This window comes from Capra hircus, chromosome 4, assembly GCF_001704415.2.
Source record: "Capra hircus breed San Clemente chromosome 4, ASM170441v1, whole genome shotgun sequence".
Lineage (NCBI taxonomy): Eukaryota > Metazoa > Chordata > Mammalia > Artiodactyla > Bovidae > Capra > Capra hircus.
In genome coordinates, this window is record NC_030811.1 from 17551712 (window position 1) to 17577303 (window position 25592).

Genomic DNA, 25592 nt, shown 5'->3' on the forward strand with positions numbered 1-25592 from the left:
CATTTATCTTACCACTCTTTGTATTTTGAAGTGTATGTCCATGTTTTTTTCCTTTCTTTCTGTGCATATGTATGTGCATTAACACTTATAACTGCTCTTTTATTTAATAATAATACATGGACATCTTGATCATTTCTTATCTTAAAACAATTTTATTTAGTAGTATGATTTTATTCACTCAACCAATCCCCTCCAGCACATTAGGCTGTTTCAAAATTTTACTGTTATGAGCAACACAGACGAACACCCTTGTATGAGTCCCTTTTCTCCTTAGAATATGTTTGTAAAAACAAAGTTAACTTCTGCCTTTGAGCTCCATCTACCGTTGTCACTTTTCCTAACTAGCCACAGACACTTTTCTGCACTAAAACTAAGGTTGGAAATGATTTCTTGACTACATGGACAAGTATAAAACATACTTGCTGCTTCAGTTTTCTATATTCCTGTGAACCAACCCCTCTGGACATCTGTCCCTCATTCAGTTCAGCCTCAGAGAACAGGCTGCATCTCTTGTTTAATTCTTGGCTCTATATTGACTTGGTTATTCTGAAATCCTTAACTCCTTGGGCCATGTTTTTTTCTTCTTAAAAACTTCAAACATATATATATACACACCATATAATCAATAATAAAGCAGAACTAGTATAAATGATGATGAAAGCCAACATTTATCTGGTGCTCACTGTGAGTCACTGTGCTAAGTGCTTCACATGCCTTACATATAATTTAATGTTAATCAAAGTTACATGAGAAAAGTATTCCACAGTCAAAGGAGCTTGAGGAAATTATGGCTTTAAAAAATCCTGTTTAACAATGGCAGTTTTAATACGTTAATCCACTTTTGCAAGATAGTAGTCAGATTACTTAGTTACAAATCTGAGGGGCTGTTACTCCCAAAAACACACTTTTGCAAAACTGGCCTTAAATGTTACTAGTTTTTCGTAAAAGCACTTGCAGCCTACCCTCTCCTGCCTAAGGACTATGTCTTTAAACTTCATCTTAATGACAGTGCACTGAAAATACACTTAAATACCAGGACTGTTTATATTTGAGGGCATATGTTCTTTTCTGTATCTTACACGCACATAACACATTAGACGAAACTGTTCGACCGTTCTCTCACAAATTGCTACCTTTTCACCCTCTTTCCCACTCCTTACCTGGATTTCTAAGGTTAAATTCTTTTTTTCACACCAGTATTTTCCCTAAAGAAGTCCTCTACAAGTAAGACTAAAAGATGCTCACCTATGCGACTCGGTGGGCATCCTGTATCTGCAACTGCAAGCCTTGACCCTGGAGGCGTACACAGGCACACACCCTCTAATCTGAAGGAGGAACCCAGTATGCCGGCATTCCAGGACTCCCACAGTCTGGCCTCCTCTAGTCACCCCAGCACCCACCTCACACCAGCCTGGCCTCCTTCCCGTTTCTTCCTGAGTCTGCTCAGGATGCTCCCTTTTCCTCCTTCCCAGTCAAATCCCATTTATCCGTGGAGGCCCAGTTCAAATGTCATCAACCTGACAAGGTCTCCTCAGATCTTTCCAGCCCATCTCTCCCCTGCTCTGAACTCAAGTAGCAGGTGGCCATGGACCACACCTTTGTGACACATTTTGAACTGTAACTTGTCATATGATGGGAGACTCTTTGTAAATACATGGAGGGTAGGGCCTATGCCCGGATTTCTGTATCCCATAGCGCCCAGCACAGTGATACAAGCAAGAGATACTCCAGCACCACTGAAAGAATGAGATATTAAAATTCAAGTTAACTCAATGATACAACAGACGCAAGAATAATATGTACATTCCTCTTTATTTAATACAACAACACGTAACACATACAAAAAGAAAAAACACTCATGTAAAAGGCCCTGTCGCAAAGGATAGACAGGAAACATCTACACAATCAAATAAGGCTCCTGCTTTAAAACAGGGGTTTGCTTAGCTACACTTGGAATATGAGCAAGGCTGTTGCGAAAAAAAGAAGAAAAAAAAATCCCTGCACTGAAGGAGTATATATTATCAATGGGGTCAATTTACTAAATTCACAGATCCACATCTAGGAATGTTTAAGTCCTCTTACATATCCAAAAGTCATCAGGGTTTTATGAAATGTGATTTTTTGGGGGGGGTTAAAAATTTTTACCTGTCCTCTCTTTTTAGAAAATAGTGACAAGAGCTCTCTAAAAACTAGAGACCAGCAAACCACCCAAAGTTTGGAAAGCTTTACCACCATTAATGTTCAAAAAGTGTGTAGAACTGAGAATTCAAAGGCAAGATGGCAGTGGGAAGAAGAATTTAACTTAGTCATTTCCTGATCAGTCACTAGGAAACACAATGGAAACATCTAGGCTCAGTGCAGGGTTCGGTAGCAGCAGTTTGTCCATATTCCTGCTCTGATTAGAGCCGGAAATTAAACAAGCACCAGTTCATCTCAAAAGAGCCTTATACAAACATACACACCCACACCCATTCACATCTCCTCACCACCCCCTTTTATTTAAATTTATTATTATTTTTTTACTAAAATAATACAAAAAAGGGAGACAGGTATATTTACAAAAATCCATGGCTGGTACAGTACATAATTTTTAAGACACACTAAATGCTACAATCTTTCAGGTCCTGAGATTATTACAAATATCAACTCAAAGCTGTGTTCAGGTCCAGTTTTAAAGGAGGAAAAAAAATTCCCAAAATATTAAGTCACACATTTATTTAAATTTAAAATACAGCATATCCCTTCAAGTTAGCAAAAATGCACCTCCCTAAAAACAACTGCAATATGGTAGTCAGGGCCTTTCACCCAGAGGAGCAGTAATTATTTAGGCTCCTTCCTTCAAGATGCATTATAAAACCTGTTGGCATCTATATAAAGCGGGGAGGTGGCTCAAGAAAGAAGATGCTGTGTAACCGGAGGGACATTCCTCTATAGAGTGAACATTCACTGTATAAATAAGTCCCGTTTTTCCTTCTGTTACCAAACAAAAGTCTTTCCTTTATCAAAATTCATACTGCAAGAGTTGGAAATATGTGCTTACCCAGACTAAAAATCAGAATCCTTATTTCCAATCAGTTATAGCAAATCGGTCTGCAGTCCCACGATAATTTTTACAACTGCGAATAATTTTCTTGCTTGTAATAAACGAGAAAACACTCATCACTTGGTTACCTTGGGAGACTTTGATTAACTTATTTGGGGCACAAAATTTTCACCAGCCAGAGATTTCCTTTCCTTTCCTTTTCAGCTTGCCAGTGTTTTTAGCAAGCAACAGAAGGAAGGGCAAGCTCCAAGATTTACATACTCTTAAGAACAATTAGATATTTTTGATACATTCTGTAATATAATTTTTCAATGACAGCCAACAAAAGAGCAGTACAAAGCTTGAATCCCTTCTCTGGAGGCTGGCCAAAAAAATCGTGTGTATGTTGGAAACCTACCTCTACCAGTGCAAGGGCCCCTTGCTTATCTACAAGCCTCAGAAGGTCTATGTAATTAATTATATAAGCATAGCCAGGATTTTAAAAGTTGGCCAAACTTGGTCAACTTTCCGACTACCTATTTAAAACAGTAATAACTCTGTCAACTGAGAATAATTTCTCTTTTAATGCCTCTGGCCAAAATTGGGGGTAATTCTTGGTAATTTCACAGAAAACCCAATATGCTGGCACAGGGCACACTACCCCTGCAAACAGATGAGAGAAGCAAAAAAGGAGGGAAGTTTATAGCCAAAAGAGCATGAAATGTAATGTAGCAGGTTGTCACATAGAAGAATATGCCACTTGGCTAGTCTTGGTTACTGCCAACTCCTAAATGTGCTTGGAGGGTAGATGGAACTGTTAAATTAAAAACCAGTATCTCCACGTTATCTAAGGTAATAGTCACCTTGCTTGTGTTTCAATTGAGTTTCCATTAGTGCTTTGTTACAAAATATTTTAAAACTAGACAAGATAAAATAGAATTATATTATTATTGGCAAAACAGTAACAAATAATATATCAAGAGTTTTCTGAGGAACCTAAAATTGGTACTAAGGATTCATATGGCCTTTCTGAGGCAGACCTTTGTAAAGTAGGTTTATTCCAGAGGAATTAATGAAAAGAAGCAAGGCAGACTGTTATGTGAAGTAAGAGCCCAACAAAAACAAGTAAGAGTTCTCTTTTGAATAACCTTGAAAAGTATCAAGAAGAGGCCATGCAATGTAGCTACTACTATATTATATAGTAGAGGAATCTATTTTTAACACAAAGGAGAAGAGAAAAAAAAATTCAGGTCACCAGTGATGATTCTAAGTCCTGGACATATAGACCCCCTTAATTATGCTACTGAGATTTATTTATTTATTTATTTTTAAAGTATTCTTGACCTGTTTGGGTAACAGTTCGGAAAAGTGTCCAAAATTTAAGTACTAACCTGCTCTAAAATGGACATATGAAAGAAAGTCTGAAAAGCAGAAGTATTACATATTACAGTATGAGGAAATTAAATAAAGATCGCAAATAGCTACTTTCAAGCAAATGGTACTTTGGGAATATCTGAGAAAAATATCAAGTTATTCAAAGGCAGCCTGATTAAAATCCTACCAGTCCCTGTCTGAGTGTGCTGGGATGTAAACAGTCTCCTACAACACGCTTGTAGTCTTTACTTTCAAATTCAGTGGGGACCCAGCGTAGATGACCAACGTGAATGAGAAGAGGAGGTGAAAGTTAAACCTTTCCTCCCCAGACTCTCAGCAACTTTTATTCTAGTGTAGCCACTGGTTGATGAAATGGTTAACTTGAGAGCTCAGACTAGAGAAAAGAAGAATGAAAACTAAATAAAGTGGAGAAAGAATGAGAATCTGACATTAATATTTAATGCCACTTTGTAATGATAGTCTGACCATCTGTTTATTAGCTCCACAAACCTGAACACTGTGCCAGAGAATCTAAAACTTTCTCAGAATTGAACACTGGGATGGTTTTATCTTAACAACCCGAAGACATTCCATGATTCTAACTACAGTGTGCACCAGAATCTGTACTTAGTTTCTGAATATAAAGTTCACATTTTAGGACAGATGAACACACAAAATATCTCTATTTTTATGTTTCCATTAATTTTCCCAAGAGGAACAAACACACATTCAACAAAACCCTTATGCCTTATTTCTTTGGGTAGAAGTCTTAATTAACATCTGTTATTTAAAGAATGGAAAAAAGAGGAAGAATGTGGAAAACGTGTATGTTTATCTGCATAGTTGATATTTAGAGGCTACTAACTAAGGCTTTATCTGGAAAACACAACAAAAAACCAAAAAGTGACTTTTAAGGAAAAACATCCTATCACTAGACAGTAAATGGGCCTCAGCCAGTTCTGGGAATTAACTCAGAGGCTTTGTCTACTTGGGCCTGGGGCCTTCTTCCGACTCACTCACACTGGATCATTTGTTTCTAATCCCCTGACATTCTCTTTCCTGACCCTGAATATGTGCTACAAAATCTACACACATCTCACAAATGGTGCTCAGCATCTAGCTCTAACAGAGAAGCAGCATCCAATGTTTCCTGTTGTTACTGTTTTAAATGATAAAAGGAAAATTCTACGTATTACTGCTTCATATACCTGATGGAGGGCACGATAAGATGACCTTCCTCTCGTCCCTGGAGCTGGGCAAAATATATTTCTTTGTACCCCCACCCTTCCCACGGTTGCCCCAGCTAGGAAGAGGAACCTGCCTCCTCTCTCCCATTTTTCTACAACCTGAGCAGTTGATGGCTCCAACTCTTTCATACTGAAGAAGCATAAATCACAAAGGGAGACAGGCTGAAGTGCGCCTAGCAGACTGTGTAGTGCTTGCCCCTTCAGTGCGGAGCTGGATGAACCTACGGTTACAGGAACAGGACACAGTCTCTACGAGAAGGAGACCCCCCATTCATTCTTAGAAAGTTAAAAGCTTAGCTATTCTCATCACTGAACAGTAATATAAGGAAATTAGGCTGAGAACATGGCAAAGTGAGGCAGATAAAACATTTGGGATCATTAATCAACTCCAGTAACCAATCATTCACACTTTAGCTAGCTTCAGCTCCACAATCTTGGCAAAAATCACACATGTAATAATACCATAAACAGCTTAAAAAAAAAAAAAAACTACTTATAATTAGGAAACTTAGTGTTATTTACCCCCTCCCCTCTTATTAACCTGAAACTAAGCATTTTATCCAACCACAAATATAGTATGTTTAAATAACACATATGTATCTAAATTAGAATTCCAGTGATTTTTTTTAAACCTAAAAATCATATGGTGCTTTTTATACCCATCATAGGGAAACATTTTTTTAGCCTCTGCAGGAAGATGATAATACTTTTTTAAATTATATAGGACATTTTAGAAAAACTCAAAATATTTTTGAAAAAGTCTCTGATATCCCTGGGAGGTAGGTCAATATTATTATACCCAATTTTCTAATGGGTAATCTGAGGCACAAAGGTTAAACGATATTCCCCCTAAACACAATAATTCAAGAGTAACATGACTGAACTGAGGCTACCTGATAACAGTCTTGCTATCAAGTAACACTGCCAGGAGCCTCTGCTTTCTCCTTTTTGGCCACCAGTCTCCTCAGTTAAAATGAATTTAAAAGGGGGCGTTTATTAAACATATTTATACTGGGTTTTGAGGATTGGTTCAACTTAAGTCTCCCTTCACATGTCACATCTGTTTTCAACAAGAAACAGATGGACACTAATTACTGATATGTTATTTTGCTCAAAGGAGAAACATAAATAACCATTAAATCATATTAAGCCAAATGTAATTATTTGGCAAATGAGAAAACTGAAGCTCTCTCAAGAATGCCATGGGTTATACGAGTGTTTCCCTCCATATCTGAAGTCCTTCTGCTTCTAAGTTTATTACCCTTTTAATAGATAAGCAGCTCTATGAATTCTTCAAAACCCATTTTCCAGAAGAGTATATGGTGCATTTTTAATATGGACAAAGTTGCTAACTTGCTTCGAAACTCAGAAACAAGACCATGGTTCTAACTCTAGCTCTCCCATGTCTCTGGTCTTGCCTGACATCATGTGCCTTATCAACCTGACCTGGACAGACTCTTGTTGTGCCGATGCTTTCTCTAGTATTACATATGCCCAGTCCAAAGGGCACAGCAGTGGATTACATCCAGGAGCAGCCAATGAGCCCACTAAATTTATTTCAGTTATAGTAACTGACTTGTTTTATATGTAGTTGTTGTTCCTGTTAACTTCTACAAACAGATATTCGAAGGGCAGAGACAGTATCTTGTGAGAAGACAATTTCCCAATCTACCCATTCAAATCAACTAAAGGCAATGGAATAAACAAGGCAGAAATTTTGCAAACATTAAAAGGGGAGTGCTTGGAAAGGACGCAATGGTACAGCAGCTACTAGTTATATATATATATTACATATGTATACAAATATACACACATATATACATATGCATGTATGTGTGTATCTTACACATATATCCATATACATATAAAGAAAAAGAAGATTACAGCATGGCATGATCTTGGCAACTCTGAGATTCTTCCTCCTGAATCCCCTGACGTTAGTTATTAGCCTGTACTTTAGGATATCTGAGAACAGTTTCAAAAGAGGGGAAAAAAGAAAGGAAAAAAAGGCACTTAACAAAGACAAAGGCCTGAATTGAATATGCTTCAGAGGAATAATACAAGCCATTTTACCAGAGCTAAGAAACGATTTACAGAGTTAAACCTTTTCTCTTAAATTTTGTGAAATAAAACTAACATGTTTCTAATCATTTACCTACTACTGCATTTGTCTTCTGCATCATTGTTAGAAAAACAAAAGCCCCCTAAAAGCAAACACAAAAACAACAAACAAAAACCACCATACATGCACAACAGCAGGTAAAAGTGCCCTTCTGAGAACGTAAGGTCAGCAGAAACTGCAGTGCTGAAGCACGGGGGCAAGTTCTCAAGTTTGGCCTGATTGCAGATTTCTCTCCCTCTTCTAATTTAAAACAGGACAAAATAAACATCGACCAACAAAAAGAGCAAACAAAAATTCAAAACCTAAATGATGAAAAGAATACAAGGACCAGTGTGCTTTTATGGTACACCCCTAAAATAAAGTATCCTAGTTCTGTACATGGGTCAAATTATATGACAAAGCCTCCCAGAAATAAAGAACTGTAAATTGAAGTTGAACATTACAGGCAAAGTTCATTTTACAAATGTAGCAGCAAATCTGATAGATTAATTGGAGTGCTAAGAGATGATCCCAAGGGACACAGTATTCGCGTAATCAATGGCAGTTTGAATAACAGTAGAATTCCATTTCAGAAAATGTCTTGAACCAAGTAGAGGTGGAAAGGGGGTGTGGTAGAGGGCAACGAGAGGAGAAAGATTAGAGGTGTCTGCCCTTTCCAAACCTGGGTAGTAAACAATTTAAATCTGCTTTGGGGGTGGGTGGGAATCCTCGACTAAATATCTTTTTGTAGAAGTTGTTTTCATACAGGTGTCAAACCCACAGCATTCAAACAGGTGTGTGCCCGGTTCTTCCTTCTAGCTGGGTGATATGATAAACCCTATTCAGCTTCTATGATATTAAAAAAAAAAAAGAAAGAAATTTGGGCTAACAACATCCATCAAAGGGGTGGCAGGCATGAAGGAATGTGCTGACACAATGCTCTGAGTCCCTCAAAATTGAGATTTGGGGACCTCAGATGAACTTCACTTCTTCCCCCAATACTTAATCTCTTCAGTTGGTTTTAAAATCATGATTTCTTTTACCCTCTGATCTCAGAAGCAGATGAGAAAGAATTATAACCGACTGGTAATGAAATTATTGCTTACATCGATTGTGGAGGCTCTGAATGAGCTTGACACTTTGCTCTCAGTCTCCAGCCGAGGCTCAGCACTGCTATCTCTAGAGACAGCTCTGCTGATCATTCATTATTGCTTGTGAATACTGAGGATTAACTTGTATGTACAGTAACAGCTTATACGTCAGCGAAGGCAATTTAAAATACAAGACCGTTGAAAACAGCTTACGTTTCCTGAATCAAGAATCCCATGGCATGGGATATAACTGTGTGCTGATTACTTTTACACTGGGATGTTGCTAATGCTCTTCAGAAAAGACACATTGCTCTACAGCCTTTCCAATTACTCTCCACTTTAAAAAATAACATAATTTGATTTTCAAGTGCAAAAATAGAATATGAGTCGCAAGCCTCTGTGCTAAAAAATAACTGATTTGTATGTATGTTTTTAGTAAGAAAAGCTGTAAAAATAGGTGACCATACGGTATGGACACCATTTTCAATGTTATGACCTAGAAAAGAAACAGGTATTTACATGCGGTAACTCTTTGATCATACTTTTTAAGAAATATAAGGATGTTTATTTCATTTGTACAACATAAAAGGGCAGTCTTGATTGAAATGGATGAAGGTAATGAAAATGTGATGGGGGTGAGGCAGCAGTTCTCACAGAATTAGGATTGAAGAGAACAGAATAAAATCTCCACAGAGGAGGCCTCAGAGCCCAGAGCCCTCAGGTGTTTATAAAACGATATGGGGGAGGAACTGATAATCCCACTCTTCTCAAATGAAGACAGAATCATGGCGGGGCCGGGGGGGGGGGGGGGGGGGAGTGTCTTCATATGGTGTGATTGAGTTGATGGGCTTACCAAATTAAAGTTGTCATTCCTCAACTTAAACTACCACTGAACTCATCTATCAATAAATGTATGTGTACAAACACACACACACAGATGAGTACATGCACCACTCTCCACCAGAAGAGAGAGGAATCTGCACTGGGTTCCCTCCTTGTTCAGGGAAGTAAAATGAAGGTGGCTTCTCAAAGGAAAATCCCTAAGGATTAGCAGACTTTTTTTCCCCTCTAAATTAGATAAAAGCAAGAGGTATGCTACACTGGAAGAACTCAAGAACTGGGTAAGCTTCCCTAGTTAAAAAAACCGAACAAACTTTAATCAAACATTCTCTATTCAAGCCAAACCTATCTGCAACATCCCAATATCCTTTCAAAATATCTACTAGGGTTGACAGAACATTCTTATTTGCTTTACTGAAAAACTAAATTCTTAGAAGCAAGTAATTATATCAATGATTTTTTTGAAATAACCCTTTCCTCTTATTGTAACAAGTTCTTGGAACTAAAGTTTTCGGTTATTAACTTTTTTTTTTCCGCTGTGAAGTAAGCCAATATGACTCTGAAGTCAAAATATGGGCTTACAGATCTAAAGCATTGTGTTAATTTATTCACAGTCCTAAAGCCTATTTGCAACTTTTGCTTGTGAAAGGAAAAAAGGGCCTGATTATACCCTTATCTGGATAAATATTAATGGTATTGGGTGACCTGTAATGAAAACATACGTAAGAAATCTTGCTACCACCAATCTGGTGCAGTTTTTTTAGGTGTCTGGCGTTATTAATGGACCAACCTTACACCATTCTTGTGAACAGTTTGAAAACATTCAGAAGCCTAAACAGGAAGAAAAAGACTAGAACAATGATGAGGTGAAAAAAGTCAACAAAATGTATCCAAACACTATAAATTTCTCCCTTAACATCCTTTGTTGAACATGCAATTTGCATGAGAAAGCTCTAGTAATGGAGTCTTATTATCTGCAGGTTTACTCATATATCAATACTCTAAGTATTAGTAAAACTTTAAAATTTCAAATGCTCCAAATCAGTTTCACTACAGTGGATATAGGGAGTAAAAATACACTATGATTGTTATAAAAATAATCCCCTGTACACAATGATCCTAATTTAATTCCTCCCTTTAAAATACCATCTTCAAAATTCCCCCCAAATATATATATGCCATTTGAATGACCAATGAAGAAGCACTGCAACACACACTTATACCTGTTTATATCAACAGTTAATAATCACCTGAAATACCACTAGCTAAAAGAACAGAAGGAGAGGTTATGAACTAAAGTGATGCTGGGGGAAATTGACAGTTCATACTGGCAGGCCTGCAAAGGCTAAGTGGACCAAAGCTGCAGTCCTACAACAAAGATCCCCATTTCTCAAGAGGAAAATGTGAACACAAGTCACATTTTAACATCAAGAATGGAAATAAGAATTAACCAGTCAACACCAGATGCACAAATCACCTGAAGAAGAGAGTTAAGTACCTGCTTCTGAATGGAAGATGTAATTGACCCTTTTACAAAAAGGGGACATCTAAGTTTCATCTGTTATGAGCAACAGGCTCAATTTTTTGACTTAAAAAAATGTAATATATATCACTGTGCTAAAATAACTTTCCTGAAACATCTTTAGTCCACTGATTTACACAGGAGTTGCTACACACTGGAGAAGATTCAAGTTTGTTCAGGATTTTTGAGGGTACATGATTTATACTCAGCTACTGTCTGCATCAGACATAGGGCCATTAAATATTTCTTGTGGCAAATTTGCTGCATAGTCCACTCAGACATGACCATTACTCCTGACAAACTGGCCTAATTTGGGGTATACTGCCTTTTATTATGCAGTTATGTCTACAAGTGTTCAGATCCAACCCCCAGGATGGATGGAGTTTACCCAAATCCTCAATTTCCTTTTTCCTGCCCAGGGAAAAATCAAATTTGTATTTCTGTGGGTTTGACAACTGAGTCTCTTTCAAGTCAGTTAATATGGTAACTTTGTCTTTCTTTAGAAGAGACTAAGGGTCACACTTAACTTTGCACAAAAGCATTTCTTCCTCCTGCACCTGGCTTTACTCAAGTAATGTTTCCTTTTCTTTTTCCTCCTCACCACAGTGCTTGGGACGAGAGAATGTAAACATCGACAGAACAGCAGCCCTAAGACCACACGAGTACTTTCCCATCAGGTAGGTTCCAACAGCCAGCCAAGTGTGCCATCTCCTTTGTTTACTGGGAAGTCACTGAGATTTCCGTGGTAACTTAGTGTCCCCTTTACTTTGGCCTCCATCTGAGAAAAGAGGTGTTTAATCAGTATGGGTCAGCATGTCATAAAAAATAAAAGCATATGAAGCAAAACATACAATTAACTTCTAATTTTCATGTGGATGACGACACTGCTAGAAAGATAACCTTTAGTACCTTAAATGTTACAGCACAGAGAAGTTGAGATATAAAGAATGATCCTCTTATCTCAATATGACTATGGTTTAATTGGTTTCCAGTGTCCTACAAATACTATTTCAACAAGTATTTGTTATCTACCTTATAGTCAACTGTGTCAAATGCTGCGAGGATTATAAAGAAACGTAAAAACACAATCAGTCCCCCTCCTTCAAGGAACTTATCACATTTTTTGATTCCCTTAGAAAACAAGGTCAACTTCAAGGTCGACTTCATTTTCATGCAGGTGAAAACTTCTTGCCATGACATAGCAGTTAATAACTCTAAATTATTTATGTAAATGATTGGACCACACTGGGAGTGAAAATTCCAGCTGCATCTTTTAGTCCTAACCTGGCAAACGTAAAAGGTAGGAAAGTTTGCTATGGGAAGAATGATTTTTCTAGTTTTACATATGGCTATGAAACTTATACTGGGAAAATGCTAATCACTCTACTTAAACTGGACAAGAGTAGGACTGGGTCACTTCGAGGGCCAAAAAAAAAAAAAAAAGTAGAAAATCTCTCATCATTTGTTGCCTTGTCAAGGAAAATTAAGCTCCATCAGGCCTGAGTATTCTTGCCTGGAGAATCCCATGGACAGAAGAGTCTGGCAGGCTATAGTCCATGGGGTCGCAAAGAGTCAGACACGACTGAGTGACTCACACTTTGTTCCCACACTGGCACAACTGTGGCCTTGTGTTCCTTCTCTCAAGGAGTTAGTCTGGGGCAGCTTAACACTTGGGTGTCTTAGAGCATTTACTACAACCTACTGCCTCAAGATTGCTTTGAAGCTCCCATTTCCACTTTGTGGTCAGCTGTAAACTTGCTCAACAACAATTTTAAATGCAGTGGCCAAAAAGAACAGTGAGGCCCTAGTCAGCTTTCAAAGTTAAGAGAGCAGCTGAGCTGCTCAAAGATGCTGAAAATGGCCCTCAGAACAGTTTCAGCATTTTACTGGGGTCAGCTGCTGATGAGAGCGAGAATCTGGAGGCCAAGGTTGGGTGCAGTGTCCACTGTCCAACTCCAGATCTCAGAGAATCTAGCTGGGCTGCAAGTATATAACACAGACAGTCTGAAATCACATTAGTTTAATCAGCGCTAAGATGCACAGAAGAGTGATAGTTAAGAATACAGGCCATGGAGTCAGACTTCCTGGATTTGTATCTCAGATTAAACACTTATTATCCCATCAACTTGGGCAAGTTGCTTACCTCTGATTCCATTTCCTGATCTGTAAAATGGGGACTGTGATCTCATTCACAGCTTTATTGTAAGGATTAAATTAGCTAATTGTGTCACAAGACTATCTGGCACTTTGGAAAATTTCCATAAAGGTCAAGTGTGATTAACTATTGGACATGATTTTTGCATACTGTCTTATGAATCCTATTCTTTGTCCTCATTCCCATATAACAAACACCTTCAAAAAGGCTCTCTGCACATGTAACAAAAGATCTCCTTTACCTGTTTCCTTTCTCTGAAAAGGCGTTTATTGCCGATAAGGATTTGCTCATATGAAAATTACTTTTTCCAATCTTTGTCATTCTCTCACATTGTTTAATATATTTGTAAATCTGTATAAATATTAGATAGAGGAAAAAACAGGGGGCTCTCTTACCATTAAATGTTTGCTGTACATGTGTAGGCAGAGGTGCGTGGGAAAGCGCTGCTGCGTGCTGAGCTCCTGGCTGTAAACCCTTTAGTAAATCTGGGGGAAGAACACACTTGTCAGTGATCTTCTTCAAACTAAGACCTGAGCCCTCTTAGATACAAAAATGAAAATAATTTATCCAATGCAAGCACAGACCTCGACTTTAAAGGTTTTTGTAAACTAGAGCACATACATTATGTGTATAAATATAAATGTGCATGCAAATAACCCAGGAAATCTGACTTGCTCTTACTATAAATTTCATTAAGATAGAAGTATGGAATAGCCAGTTCACTTTAGAACCTATAAAAAAATTTCAGAGTCCAGTAATTCCACTTATTTTATATATACACAAGAAATAAACTGGATTTCTTCTAAAAAGAAATTCTATAATCTCCACTGACTCCAACTGGACTGCTCTCAATTAGTATAAATTTGTGAGGTTTCCTGTTCTGTCAAGACTAGGCAGCCATGTAAGAAAAAGAGCCCCACTTACTCTGAGTTAGGCTATGGTGGAAAGCGGCTGAGGTAGATCCCGAGGTGGTTGTCACTCCAGCTGTGTCCGTTCCAAAGCCAAGTAGCTCCAAGGGAAACTGGAAGGGCATGGTCACTGGAACAAGGCCACCCAGCATCCCAAAAGGAGTCACATTTTGATTTGTTACAGACAAAGGTGATGTCATGAGAGTCAGAGGTGAGGCATTAGCCAATAATGATGCTCCTGCTGTGGACTGCAGAAACCAGGGGTCAAAATACATAAGAAATCAAGTCTTTAACCTGAATTGATTTATTTTACTTAATATCCTCATGGATGTGAGACTGTCTTACATCTACTCTAACAGAAACTCTGGGAGACAGAAATGAAGGCTTAAGTGTAAATTACACATTTCAATGAGTGACCAATACTTCTACGTAGCTCTTCAGCAAGCTTCCTTAACTGTTACTGCAGTGTCTACATTAATACCCATTCCTCTCAATTTCTAAACTTGGATTTCCACTTTTGCTCTTACCTCTACATCTGACACAGGGAATTAATTCCATATAATTTCAATTTGGTCTCTGATCTGCAATTTAACTGTCTTTCTGGGCACAATCTCTGCAGCTTCTGTTCTAGACTATTACTCTCTCAGATCCCTCAACTCGATACCCTGTACTTTCATCGTTAACGGCCATCCGTGTTTTCCTCTTCAAAAGCTTTATCTGCCTCTTCCTCAAAAGCTAACCACCTGACCTGTGCCATGAATATCACCCCTGAAGAACTTTCTGTCACAGATGTCAACCAAGAACTGCACATTCTCTGCATTTCCTCTGCTTTTGCATATACAGGGACCGCTGACATATCTTAAAACCAACTGTCTTACAACCAACCGTTAATCCTGGCTCTTCCCTAACCCCTAGCGACAACCTGACTTATGTATCTTTCTTTTATTATCAAACTTATTGAATGGCAGCCTTCATTTTCCACACTATCTCATCTCTTCTTAACCCCTGAAAGCTGATTTTCAATTCCACTACAGTTCTGAACTCAAACTCCTAAGGCAAAAGGTAAATTATAGAGTGTTTTGACACTCCCCCACTTGGGCTTTGATGCCATCGTTATGAAGAAAAACACTTCGAAACATGCCAGCACTGATAAGCTTTCATTGAGAAATTACTGAAATATACTCTATAAAGCTAATTTAGTTCTTTGAACAATTTTCTATACAGCAAGTAAACATTTTTTTCCATTCCGACTTTTTTTGTGTGTACTTAATAAAGATTATAACCAGAATTTCTCAGTATCAGATATTACCTACTATATCTGCAACTGTGAGCTTTCCTTTATAGCCTTATTTTATCAACTCCAAATTTCTGTGGTAAAAAATTCTCACAGTTCTAAGTTTGGTCAAGAAAACTGAATTCTCTGAATATTTGTTAATCAATAATAAGCATTAGCAACTGTTACTTTTATTTTGTATACTGATGATTTCTACCAGTAAACATTATTAATAAAGGGCTGGTCATTTTATTTCTCAGTTAATCTATAGGAAAAATGTAGGTGATTTTCCCATGCAAAAATGCCACATCATCTCACGTATTTATACACTCAATGGTCCACACCACTGAACGAAAAACTGAAGAACGTTCTTAAAAAGCTTTCTAAAACTGTTTTTTCACTAGTTCTCCAATTGCCTTCCCTCACCTCCTTTATTTTTGTCTCAAATTTGTACCTACAGTTCTAACCTCTCACCTCAGTTCCAATCCTATTTAGCTAATGGTTTAGTGAAGAATTCCACTTGGATATCTAACCTCACCAAATTGTTATGCTCAGAACTGAACTCATCATATGTTACAATCATTTCCCTCCCATATATGTTAGCTGCTAAGATCAGTAGTTTCAATTCTTTCCCACCACTCAAGGCTTGAAACCTTAGTTTTTACGCAACACAAAATGAAAGACAAAATGATCTCATATTCAACATATCCTTTTTTTTTTAATCACAACTTTCTCCCACATTTAAGTGCAAATCGTTATCAATTTACGCTTGGACTTAACTGTTTTTCTTATTTGTCAGTTGTTCCCCTCTACTGTGCCAACCATGATATTAAAAATGGGTGATTTAGGAAAAAATTACTAACTTAGAAACAACAGTGGTTTGAAGCAAAAAAAAAAAAAAGGATCAGTATCAAGAGTTAACAAGAGTTTTCTCTTCTTTTTCATCAACATTCTACTACAGTCTCAGGATAATATGGGGAACACACTCTAAAATTGTGTTCCCCAAGTGGAGCCCTCCTGGTGAGGAACATTAAATACTGCTAATAAGGAAAACTCTTATGCTTTTCTGGAGTAGGTTCATTGAAGCATTAAAGCTGACAGAAAATGTAAATTAGGGCAACTTCCAAAATTAAGTTATGTGTATTAGCAAAAGAAAAAAATGGCACCAGGCCCTAACTGTCTGACATTTTATACTTATAAAAACCTTCCATATCCACTTTTGTTTATAAAACTAAAATGAAACACCAGCTTTTCTAAATGTTACATCACAGTTCTAATTTTCTCTCACAGAAGATGGAGACCTTTTAAAAGCAAGGTATCCCATTGTTGCTATTATTCAGAAACACTACAGGAGAAGCTATCAACATGAAGCAGGCAAACAGTTCAGGATAATGCCCCATAATCAGAAATATTTTCCATGACCTCCACATTTCATCTCCAGGGGAACATATAAAGGAACACCTTGCTCTTCGTGGTGGGCATTAGATTTCTTTTTAAGGACATGTTTCATTTTGGTGAATACATCTGCCCCCCACACTCTCTACAACACCCAGAGTGATTTTTTGAAATGTGTATCAGACCATATCACTCCCCTCCAACGGCTTCCCACTGAACACAAAGTAAATGCCCAAGTCCTTACTGTAGCCCCCAAGGTCCTCAATCACATGGTTTGGAGTTGTTTTTCAACCTGTCACCTCCCCATCTTTCCCAACCGTCCAGCCCTGTCAGGCTCTTTCCTATCTCAGTGTCTTCACATCTACCTTCCCCTTCTTGCCTGGGCTGTTTGCTCTTCTCTCCAAAAGGCTTGGTCCTAGTCATTCAATTATCAGCTCAAACGTTGCCTCTTCCAAGAGGCCTTCTCCATCTCCCTTATCCATGTTAGCAGCAATCGCACTTTATCATATTATTTTTATTTTTATAGCACAAAATATTTTTAAATACTGTGTTCTGCTTATTTTCGTTCTAGAATATATGCCCCATCAGTGGGGGCATGATCTTGACTCATCCCAATTTCCCCAGCATCTAGAAGAGTGCCTGGCACATATTAAACACTTAGTAAATATTTGCTTAATGAATTATTTTGGAAATTATAGAGTGGCAAAGACTGGATTCAAAGAAAATCAATAAGCTGAAGGGCAAGAAAGAACAGGAAAGCCTTTAGTGCAAAGTTATTAAATAAAAAGCAGGTAGAGATTAATCTGAACCTAGAAAGACTTTAACTTTGGTTAACCTCAGGACCTGTCATTTTCACATCTGCACACAGCTAAAGACATCTTTCAGAGGCAAGTGGAATATTTTATAGACATAGATAGGAAATCTGTTTTTCGTGTTGGCTAGCTTTAGAAAGACAGGATCTAGGGGCCACAAGGTAGCTGATAAGACATCAATAAGATGTTGTGTTAAAAAAGAGAATAAAAGTTAGGAATAACCTTATTCAATTACTGATCTTTTCTTCAGTCAAACCAATAAGAAAGACAAAAAGGATCAGATATGAGGCAGGAACATTAAAGTCTCCAAATCATAAAGCCATTTTGGAGAAGAAGAAATCAGAAGAAAGGAGTTACATTTTAGAAACACAAATTTTGCCATGTAGGTTCCTTGATAAGAAACTAACTGGTAAACAATAAACCAAATTGTTCTTTTGGGATAAATGATCAAATGTAGGAAGTTTTCCGAGGGGGGGGTGGACAGAACTGATAGATTCTGGAGATGACGAAAGATAGAGGGAGATTTAACTTTAAAGAAAACAAAGTAAGTGAAAGAAAAAAAACAAGCAAATTTTAACTCCAGGAAACAAGCCCAAAATTTATGATTGAAACCACAGATCACAATAGTTAGCTCAACACAGACAATCTTTTACAAAGTCACAGATTTAACCAAAAGTTGTCATTTTAGTCTCTGAAGAGAATGGGAGAAGTATAAGACAGTTAAAAGCCTTATTTATCACAATGAGAAGCCGAAAGATAACACTAAAAGAGACTTCCATTCATTCTTATTTTTAAAAAACACAAGAGAAAAAGCTAACAGTTAAAAGTAGTTGACAATAGGAAGGAGGATATGGGCCATGGAACTGTCATTTTGGTTATAATCCTCTCACATCAACTTAAATCAAATTAAAGACTGATTTAAAAAACAGTCAACATTTTAACAAAGATAATAAAATAAGAATGTAGACTAACTCCTAGACTTTAGTTATAACTTAAATTTTAACATATGATCCCTAGGGTTTTGTTTTTTTTTTTGGCTATTTTCTTATTTCTGATAAAAGCAAAATCATATGGATAAAATATCTATAAATCCTAGATTTCAATTGATGAAGTGTCAGTTAATGGGATTTTGTTCTATATCAGAATTTTAGAATTCATTCACTTCCAAGCCTATAGTAGAGGCAGAGTGACGGTCTGGGTTTCAGGTGTACATTGAACATCAACACTTAGCTTGTACTGAACAGCAGGAAATCTCTCCGATACCACGCGGAAACTTACTTCATTAGATGTTCCTATTCCACGTAAATAAGATGCAGTACAAAGTCAGAGCACTTTCTCAGACACCAGAGTTTCACAAATAAGTCATATTTTCAAAGGATAATTGAGAAGCTAAGAAATAACATCATAAATGCTATTTTTAAAAAAGCTTATGAAACATACTATTATATAAAATCTACTTTCTTGAAGAGTCTAATAAAAGTATCTGGAAAACATCAACACTGGTGAGGTGATATATGACTTTTCTTTTTAAAATTTTTTCTGAATTTTACCAACTGTGAACATGGATATGTTTCAAGGGAGGGGGGGGAAGTTAAAGAAACCAAATGAGTAAAGTGAAGAACAAATATGAGAAAGCCTCAGAATACAAATAAGTGGTAGATAGATGAAAATAATAACAGAAGAGATGACATGAAAGGCAGAGAGATGAAATATATGAGCAATAGAGCTCTCAAAAACCTAGGCAAATGGATCAGAAATGATAATCAGGCCCATAACAGAATAAAATATTCTTGAGCTGAAAAAATGGGAGGGTCAGAGACTGAAAGATGTTACTATTTTCTAGGCACAAAATTAATGAAAACTATCTAAATAAACCTAGCCATTATCTAGGAACACTTGATTTTCAAGGAAAACGATAAAATGTGATTAGCATTTAGGCAGAGAAAACCTGTTACTTATAAGGGAACAAAAAGTCAGAATGGCCTCAAACGTTTTTATAACCTTAAATAGTAAGGGTCAGTGGAGCAGTCTTTATAAAATCTGGAGTGAGACACTTAGTGACCCAAGAAGTCTGTATCTATTCAAGCGTGACAGAAATCATCAGGTATATAAGTGCTGAAGTAGAACAATTTTCACATTAGCCTTTTCGAAAAGATTCCTTGAATTAGGTACTCCTGTTAACTGAGAGAGAAATTTAAATGAAAAACTCATGAATGGGGGAAGTATGGTATTAACAGACTACTGATACTAATTTGACAGACAATTATATATGAACAACTGCAAAATTTATAAAAAATAATAATTTTATTCAAAAAGACATAGTTAAAGGAAAAAAATAATATGAATGTATAAATTTGATTTAAAAAGTTATGAAAGTCGACAGGAGAAAGGGACTAGGACAGGGAAAAGAAGAGACAAGCAAAGGTATGTTAAAATCCTAAGTGACTACTTTGTTCTGGACTTTGATAAGATACAGTTTTAAATTGTGTTTTTCAAGAATTTTGAAAGCAAGCATGTGATGAAAAAAAACACACCCCAACAAAAATTGTGTCCCCAAGATTATCCATCACTGTGACATCAACATCCATAAGTTATAAAGTATAAACAACTGACACATTATAATAAGATCATTAAATGGACTGAGAGAGATTACACCACCTTCCGCTTCATCGGGTAAGTGCATCTGACATACGTACCTGCACACTGGCTGTTGCCGCTGAAGACCCTGAGGCAGAGGATGGTCTCTGTGGAGTAGACAACGGTTTAGTAGCACCCTGTGTTCCACTTCCTGTTCCCCCAGACAGACTAGTCCTATTAGCTCCGCTTGAGTTAAGGTTGCTACCTCTGCTGGCAGGTACATTCATTGCAATTCCACTCAAGCTATTCTTCCCAACAGTTCCAGTGGATGGTGAGTTTGTTAGCTTTGAAGGGGCCTGAAGATTTTTTGTAGACGGAAGGCCTGAAGTGCGATTCAAGGGCAATAAATTCAAGGTGGGAGACTGTCTGCTGATGTTCATTCCACTGGGCTGTTTATGGACTGGGTTGTTACTGCTCGAGTGGCTACTCTGGGCCACTAGTGCATTTGGACTGGAAGAACTTGGGGATACAGTAGGTTTGGGAGTTGGGTTGGATTTAGAAATAAGTTTAGTCGATACCGAAGGCTTAGCTGACTGAGAGGGCTTGGGTGAGGCAGAAGGCTTAGGTGAGGGCAAGGGTTTAGGAGACGTGGCGGGTTTTGGAGATGAGGCAAGTTTTGGGGATGCAGCCATTGAGAAGGGGGACTTGAAACCCTGCGTGGAGATTTGTGACACCATCGCCTTGGCTAAATAGTTAGTGGAGGTAGTGGTGCTAGGTACTGTCCTAGAAACCAGGGAGTGGGACCCTTGAGAACCATTTCCAGGTGGGGGTGTGGATAAGGGAAGGCGGTACATAAGTGGCTTGTCTGAAGTCTTAGTAAGTGGGGATGAACAGGAAAGCTGGGGATTATTACTTAACTTCACCACTGGGTTGGTCTGTGATTTACTAATAGTTGCTTGTAATGGAGACACATAGTTCTGCTGGACAGCTGAATGCTGGTGCACCTTTGTTACTTGTGTTAAAGGAGAAGCGTCTTGGGCCTCTGATGTTCCCAGAGTATGAGAAGAGGCAGCAACCTGGGCTTGGGAAGAGGAGGAGACATGGGTCTGTGAAGAGGAAGAAGCATGAATCTGGCTTGACCTCTGCAGTCCTTGCTGAAGCAGCCTGGCTGGCAAAGGTTCTAAGGAAACTTTTGGGTTCTGAATTGAAGAACCAGCAATAAGGCCTGAAGAGATGCCAGTATGAGCTAAATCCTGGGGTTTCTTTGGTACTGGCCCCGTGTGGCCAGCAATGAGACTCGACGAATGTGCAGTCTGAGTAGAATCTAGTTTTTTGGGCGTAGCCAGTGGCAGTTTACTCATGATACTTGCTAATTTTTCTTCTCTCAGTCCTGGACGAGGTTTTGCAGTTGGCATACTTATCCTTGAGCCAGCTGGAGGGCCCTTGTTCCCATTGTTGATAACAGCTAAAGCTTCAGAAACAAGATCCAGAGCAGGTGGATGAAAGGAAAGTTCTTCATCTAGTGAGTCATCAAGGCAGATGGTCTCCTGCACTGGCGTGGAGCCAGAACTGGTAGAGGCCACGGCCGATGTGCTAGAGCTCGTTGAAGGACCACCAACTGAAGCCACTGAGGATGCAGGAGTTTTCTGGTCCTTTTTTGGACTACACTCCTAGCATAAGCAGCATTATATTGGAAAAATAAAAACAATTAATCAAAATTTACACAGTATTAGTTTTTAAAGGATTAGAATTTTCATAATTCACAAGTCCCTTTGCCTTTATCTTAGGATTTTACCCATCTTATATAGTATAGTTTGCTATGATACAGATCATCACTCCCTGCTTCCTTGCATTTTGGCCTCTTTATATGCCTGTCTTACAGCTACCTACAGACAGTACATAGAGAAACCAGAACATCAAACTGGTAGATGATTCAATTCAAGCACATTTGAATTATGTTTTCTATTCATTATGGTAGAAGTCATTCATAATTTATTTCATATGTATTCACTATGAGCAAGGTACTATGCTAAGAAAACAAGAGTATTAGAAATTAAAACTCTAAATACCTAAGAGAGAATTAAGAATTTAACCTTCTTAAAATTCAAGGAAGAGATAGAATTAGAGCAGTTTAAAATACTTAAAGAGCAAAAGCATTAAAAAAGTATCTTTCTCAAGAAAAATATGAAGTACTTGACATTTTATTTTTATAATTAAGAAAAAAAACTATACAAAAATCATTTCAAAGTTTCAATTAGTTTTTCAAAAAGAGACAAATCCAAATAAAACCAAAACCTTATATACTAATTTATACCACCATAGCACTTACCTTAACTATAGTGGGGAAAGCATGGAGAAATAGAGTCTCTACCATCTACCTTCTAAGGTATTATGATAACAATAAATAGGAATAGTAAATTCTTATTTCTCTTAAGAATGCCACTGCACTCTAACTTTGTTAGCAATTTCTCTAAAACTTCTAAACAGCCCTGACTGAAAGCCTCCGTGCCTTTTAGCAGTCTGAAGTGTAGCTACATTAAGGTCAAGACTGTCTGCTAAGATGAAATGCAGATGAGACACGATGGCACTGACATACCGTTCAGTGAAAACTCCATCACTATAACGAGGACAGAAACTGAGAGTGAGGGAGGGCATCAAAATAATATCGGTAGTGTTACCAGTATAAAACTGCCATTTTAAAGTAACTTCTTTATTAATATTTTTTCTTTATAAAAATAACATTTAATCCATCCAAGAGTACTGTGTAGATTTATACTGGCCAATTGTTTAGGATAAATGAGTGGAAAAAACAGGTTATTCCTTTTATATAAAATGTTAATTCAATCTGGATAAATGAATGACTGGATGGGCAGATGCATCCGGAAGGAAGGAGGGGAGGCAAGCACAGAGATCCAGAAGAAAGGAGGGCAGATGTGTACCAGAAAGTAAGAAGTTTTTTTCCCTCTGTGTGAGCAGAAATTTCAGGATACTTTTACTTTCCTCCTTCACTTTTCTATATTGTTTGCATTTTCCCCTGTAAGCATTCCTTGTATTACCTTTATAACTGAAATAGGTATTGAAGGGGCATTAGAGCAGGAAAGAAAAATCAGAATACAGTTTTTTCCATCTGGGGAAAAGAAAAAGGTAAGTTCATCACAGAGATGAATGAAACAGAACTACCCTGGTGGTTCAGCGGTTAAGAATCTGCCTGCCAATGCAGAGGACAAGGGTTTGATCCCTGGCCTGGGAAGATCTGACACACGTTGGGGGCAACTAAGCCCATGCCCTACTACTACTGGCATTAACTGCTGAGCCCTTGTGCCTGGAGCCCGTGCTCTGCAATGAGAATCCAGAGCAATGAAAAGCCTGCATACCGCAATGAAGAGTAACTCCCACTCAAAGCTACTGGAGAAAGCCCGTGCACAGCAACAAAGACCCAGTGCAGCCAAAAATAAATTTAAAAAAATTTTTTTAAAGATGAACACAACAGATAATCCCACTGTTAACACACTCGTTATCAGAGTTCTGGTAAATTTAATTGTATGTTTAAATAGATGTACCAAAAGTTAACCAACTCTTTATGGTGGGTATTAGGAGTTTAAAAATAAGTCAAATGTCAAAACAAAGCATGAACCAATAGATTTAATCAAATACTGGCTCAATATTATTTGGATTAGAAATTAAAAGTAGGTTAACCAAGAAAAAGACAACTACTTAATCTGTATTCAAAAAGCCTCTAACACTATTAAGTTAAGAAGACCACAGAGTAGCAAATACAGATCTTCTGCCCATAACCTCACAAGCAAAGAGACTTTATTCAAAGAGTGAAAGCTATCAGAAAAGTCTGAAATCTAAAAGGTATGGGCTTTCATTACAATTTTAATTTCAAATGATTACAGTTTTCACTTCTAGAGGTTCATTTGGTTTTTTCCAAACAGCCTACAGAAAAACTCAAACTTTTTGGCCAACCCAATACTTGGTTCAACTGTGCCTTGTCCTATTTTGACGTTTTTTGCCCCCCCCCCCATTTTAAAATATTAAATAACTTAAGTTACTTTATGTTCTAAACATAATAAATCCATCACTTGCTGTTCTCAGGGATTCTATTGGTTGTCTCTGCTGACCCACTCATAGGAATACTTCCTCACAACATTTCCTCATGTATTCCGTATTTTCAGATGTTTGACACAGTATATATAGTGGCTAGGATTTGGTGTTTTCACCACCACGACCTAGGTTCGTTTCCCAATTAGGGAAACCTTTCTTTGGGCTTCCCCAGTAGCTCAGCTGGTAAATAATCCACCTGCAATGCAGGAGACGCCGGTCTGATTCCTGGGTCTGGAAGTTCCCAGGGAGAAGGGATAGGCTACCCACTTCAGTATTTTTGGGCTTCCCTGGTGGCTCAGATGCTAAAGAATCTGCCTGTAATGTGGGAGACCTGGGTTTGATCCCTGGGTTGGGAAGATTTCCTGGAGGAGGGCATAGCAATACACTCCAGTATTCTTGCCTGGAGAATCCCCCTGGACAGAGGAGCCTAGCAGGCTACAGTCCATGGGGTCACAAAGAGTGGGATACGACTCAGCAACTAAGCACATGTAATAAGCCTTTGAGGTATGGGATGAGGGTACATTATTCCAGAAAGAATGTGATTTGCCAATGCCCTGGATTAATACTAATCTAGCAACTTTTAAGTTATTTTCTTAGCTTGAGGTTTTCCCAGATCACGCAGGTTGTATAAACTAATCCACGGAAAATTTTCAGGAAAGACTTTCTTTTCCTAATTCAGAACCAAAGCCAAAACACACAAATTTCTTAATCTTTCTACTGGTGAATGGATTTCTTTTCTAGTCCTTTTACTAAAAATGTCATCCTCTGAGAGTCCCAGGTTTATGGAGAGCTTCATTCCAATTCCCAATCTATTTAAGTCTAAGAAAATCTTATCAGCTATGCTGTGAAAGGTGATAGAAATCAGCAATGCATCTAAGGCAACTGAAGTTTCAGTGACAGATTAATTTTCTGGCAGCTTCTCCTTTGTTTTGAGACAGGGATTTCACTCATTGAAGATCCCAGCCATGCTTTTAAATGCTATTTGTCATATTAATATTTTATCCAATATTTTTAAGTAGTACTAAGCCTTAGAATTCAACTAATGTATGTAAACTTCCCAGTGCCACAGTCATCTATTCTCCCAAATACAATGGTTCCAGGATTTTTACAATGCTTGAAAATACCCATCTTAAGAGAACAGTACCTAAATCTATGCTAACTGCCATAT

The 25592-nt window shown here is 37.8% G+C and overlaps 1 protein-coding gene across 1 annotated transcript in view; it reads right to left on the bottom strand.

Annotated features, from left to right (window-relative positions):
- UBN2 (ubinuclein 2) overlaps positions 1794-25592 on the bottom strand; it is a 67001-nt gene continuing 43202 nt past the window's right edge. The window contains exons 14-17 of the mRNA XM_018046884.1: positions 20437-21987; positions 14277-14508; positions 13748-13837; positions 1794-11975 (exon numbers count right to left, since the gene is read on the bottom strand). Coding sequence (XP_017902373.1) covers positions 11926-11975; positions 13748-13837; positions 14277-14508; positions 20437-21987 — 1923 coding nt within the window. The 3' untranslated portion in view covers positions 1794-11925. The remainder of the gene's footprint in view (positions 11976-13747; positions 13838-14276; positions 14509-20436; positions 21988-25592) is intronic.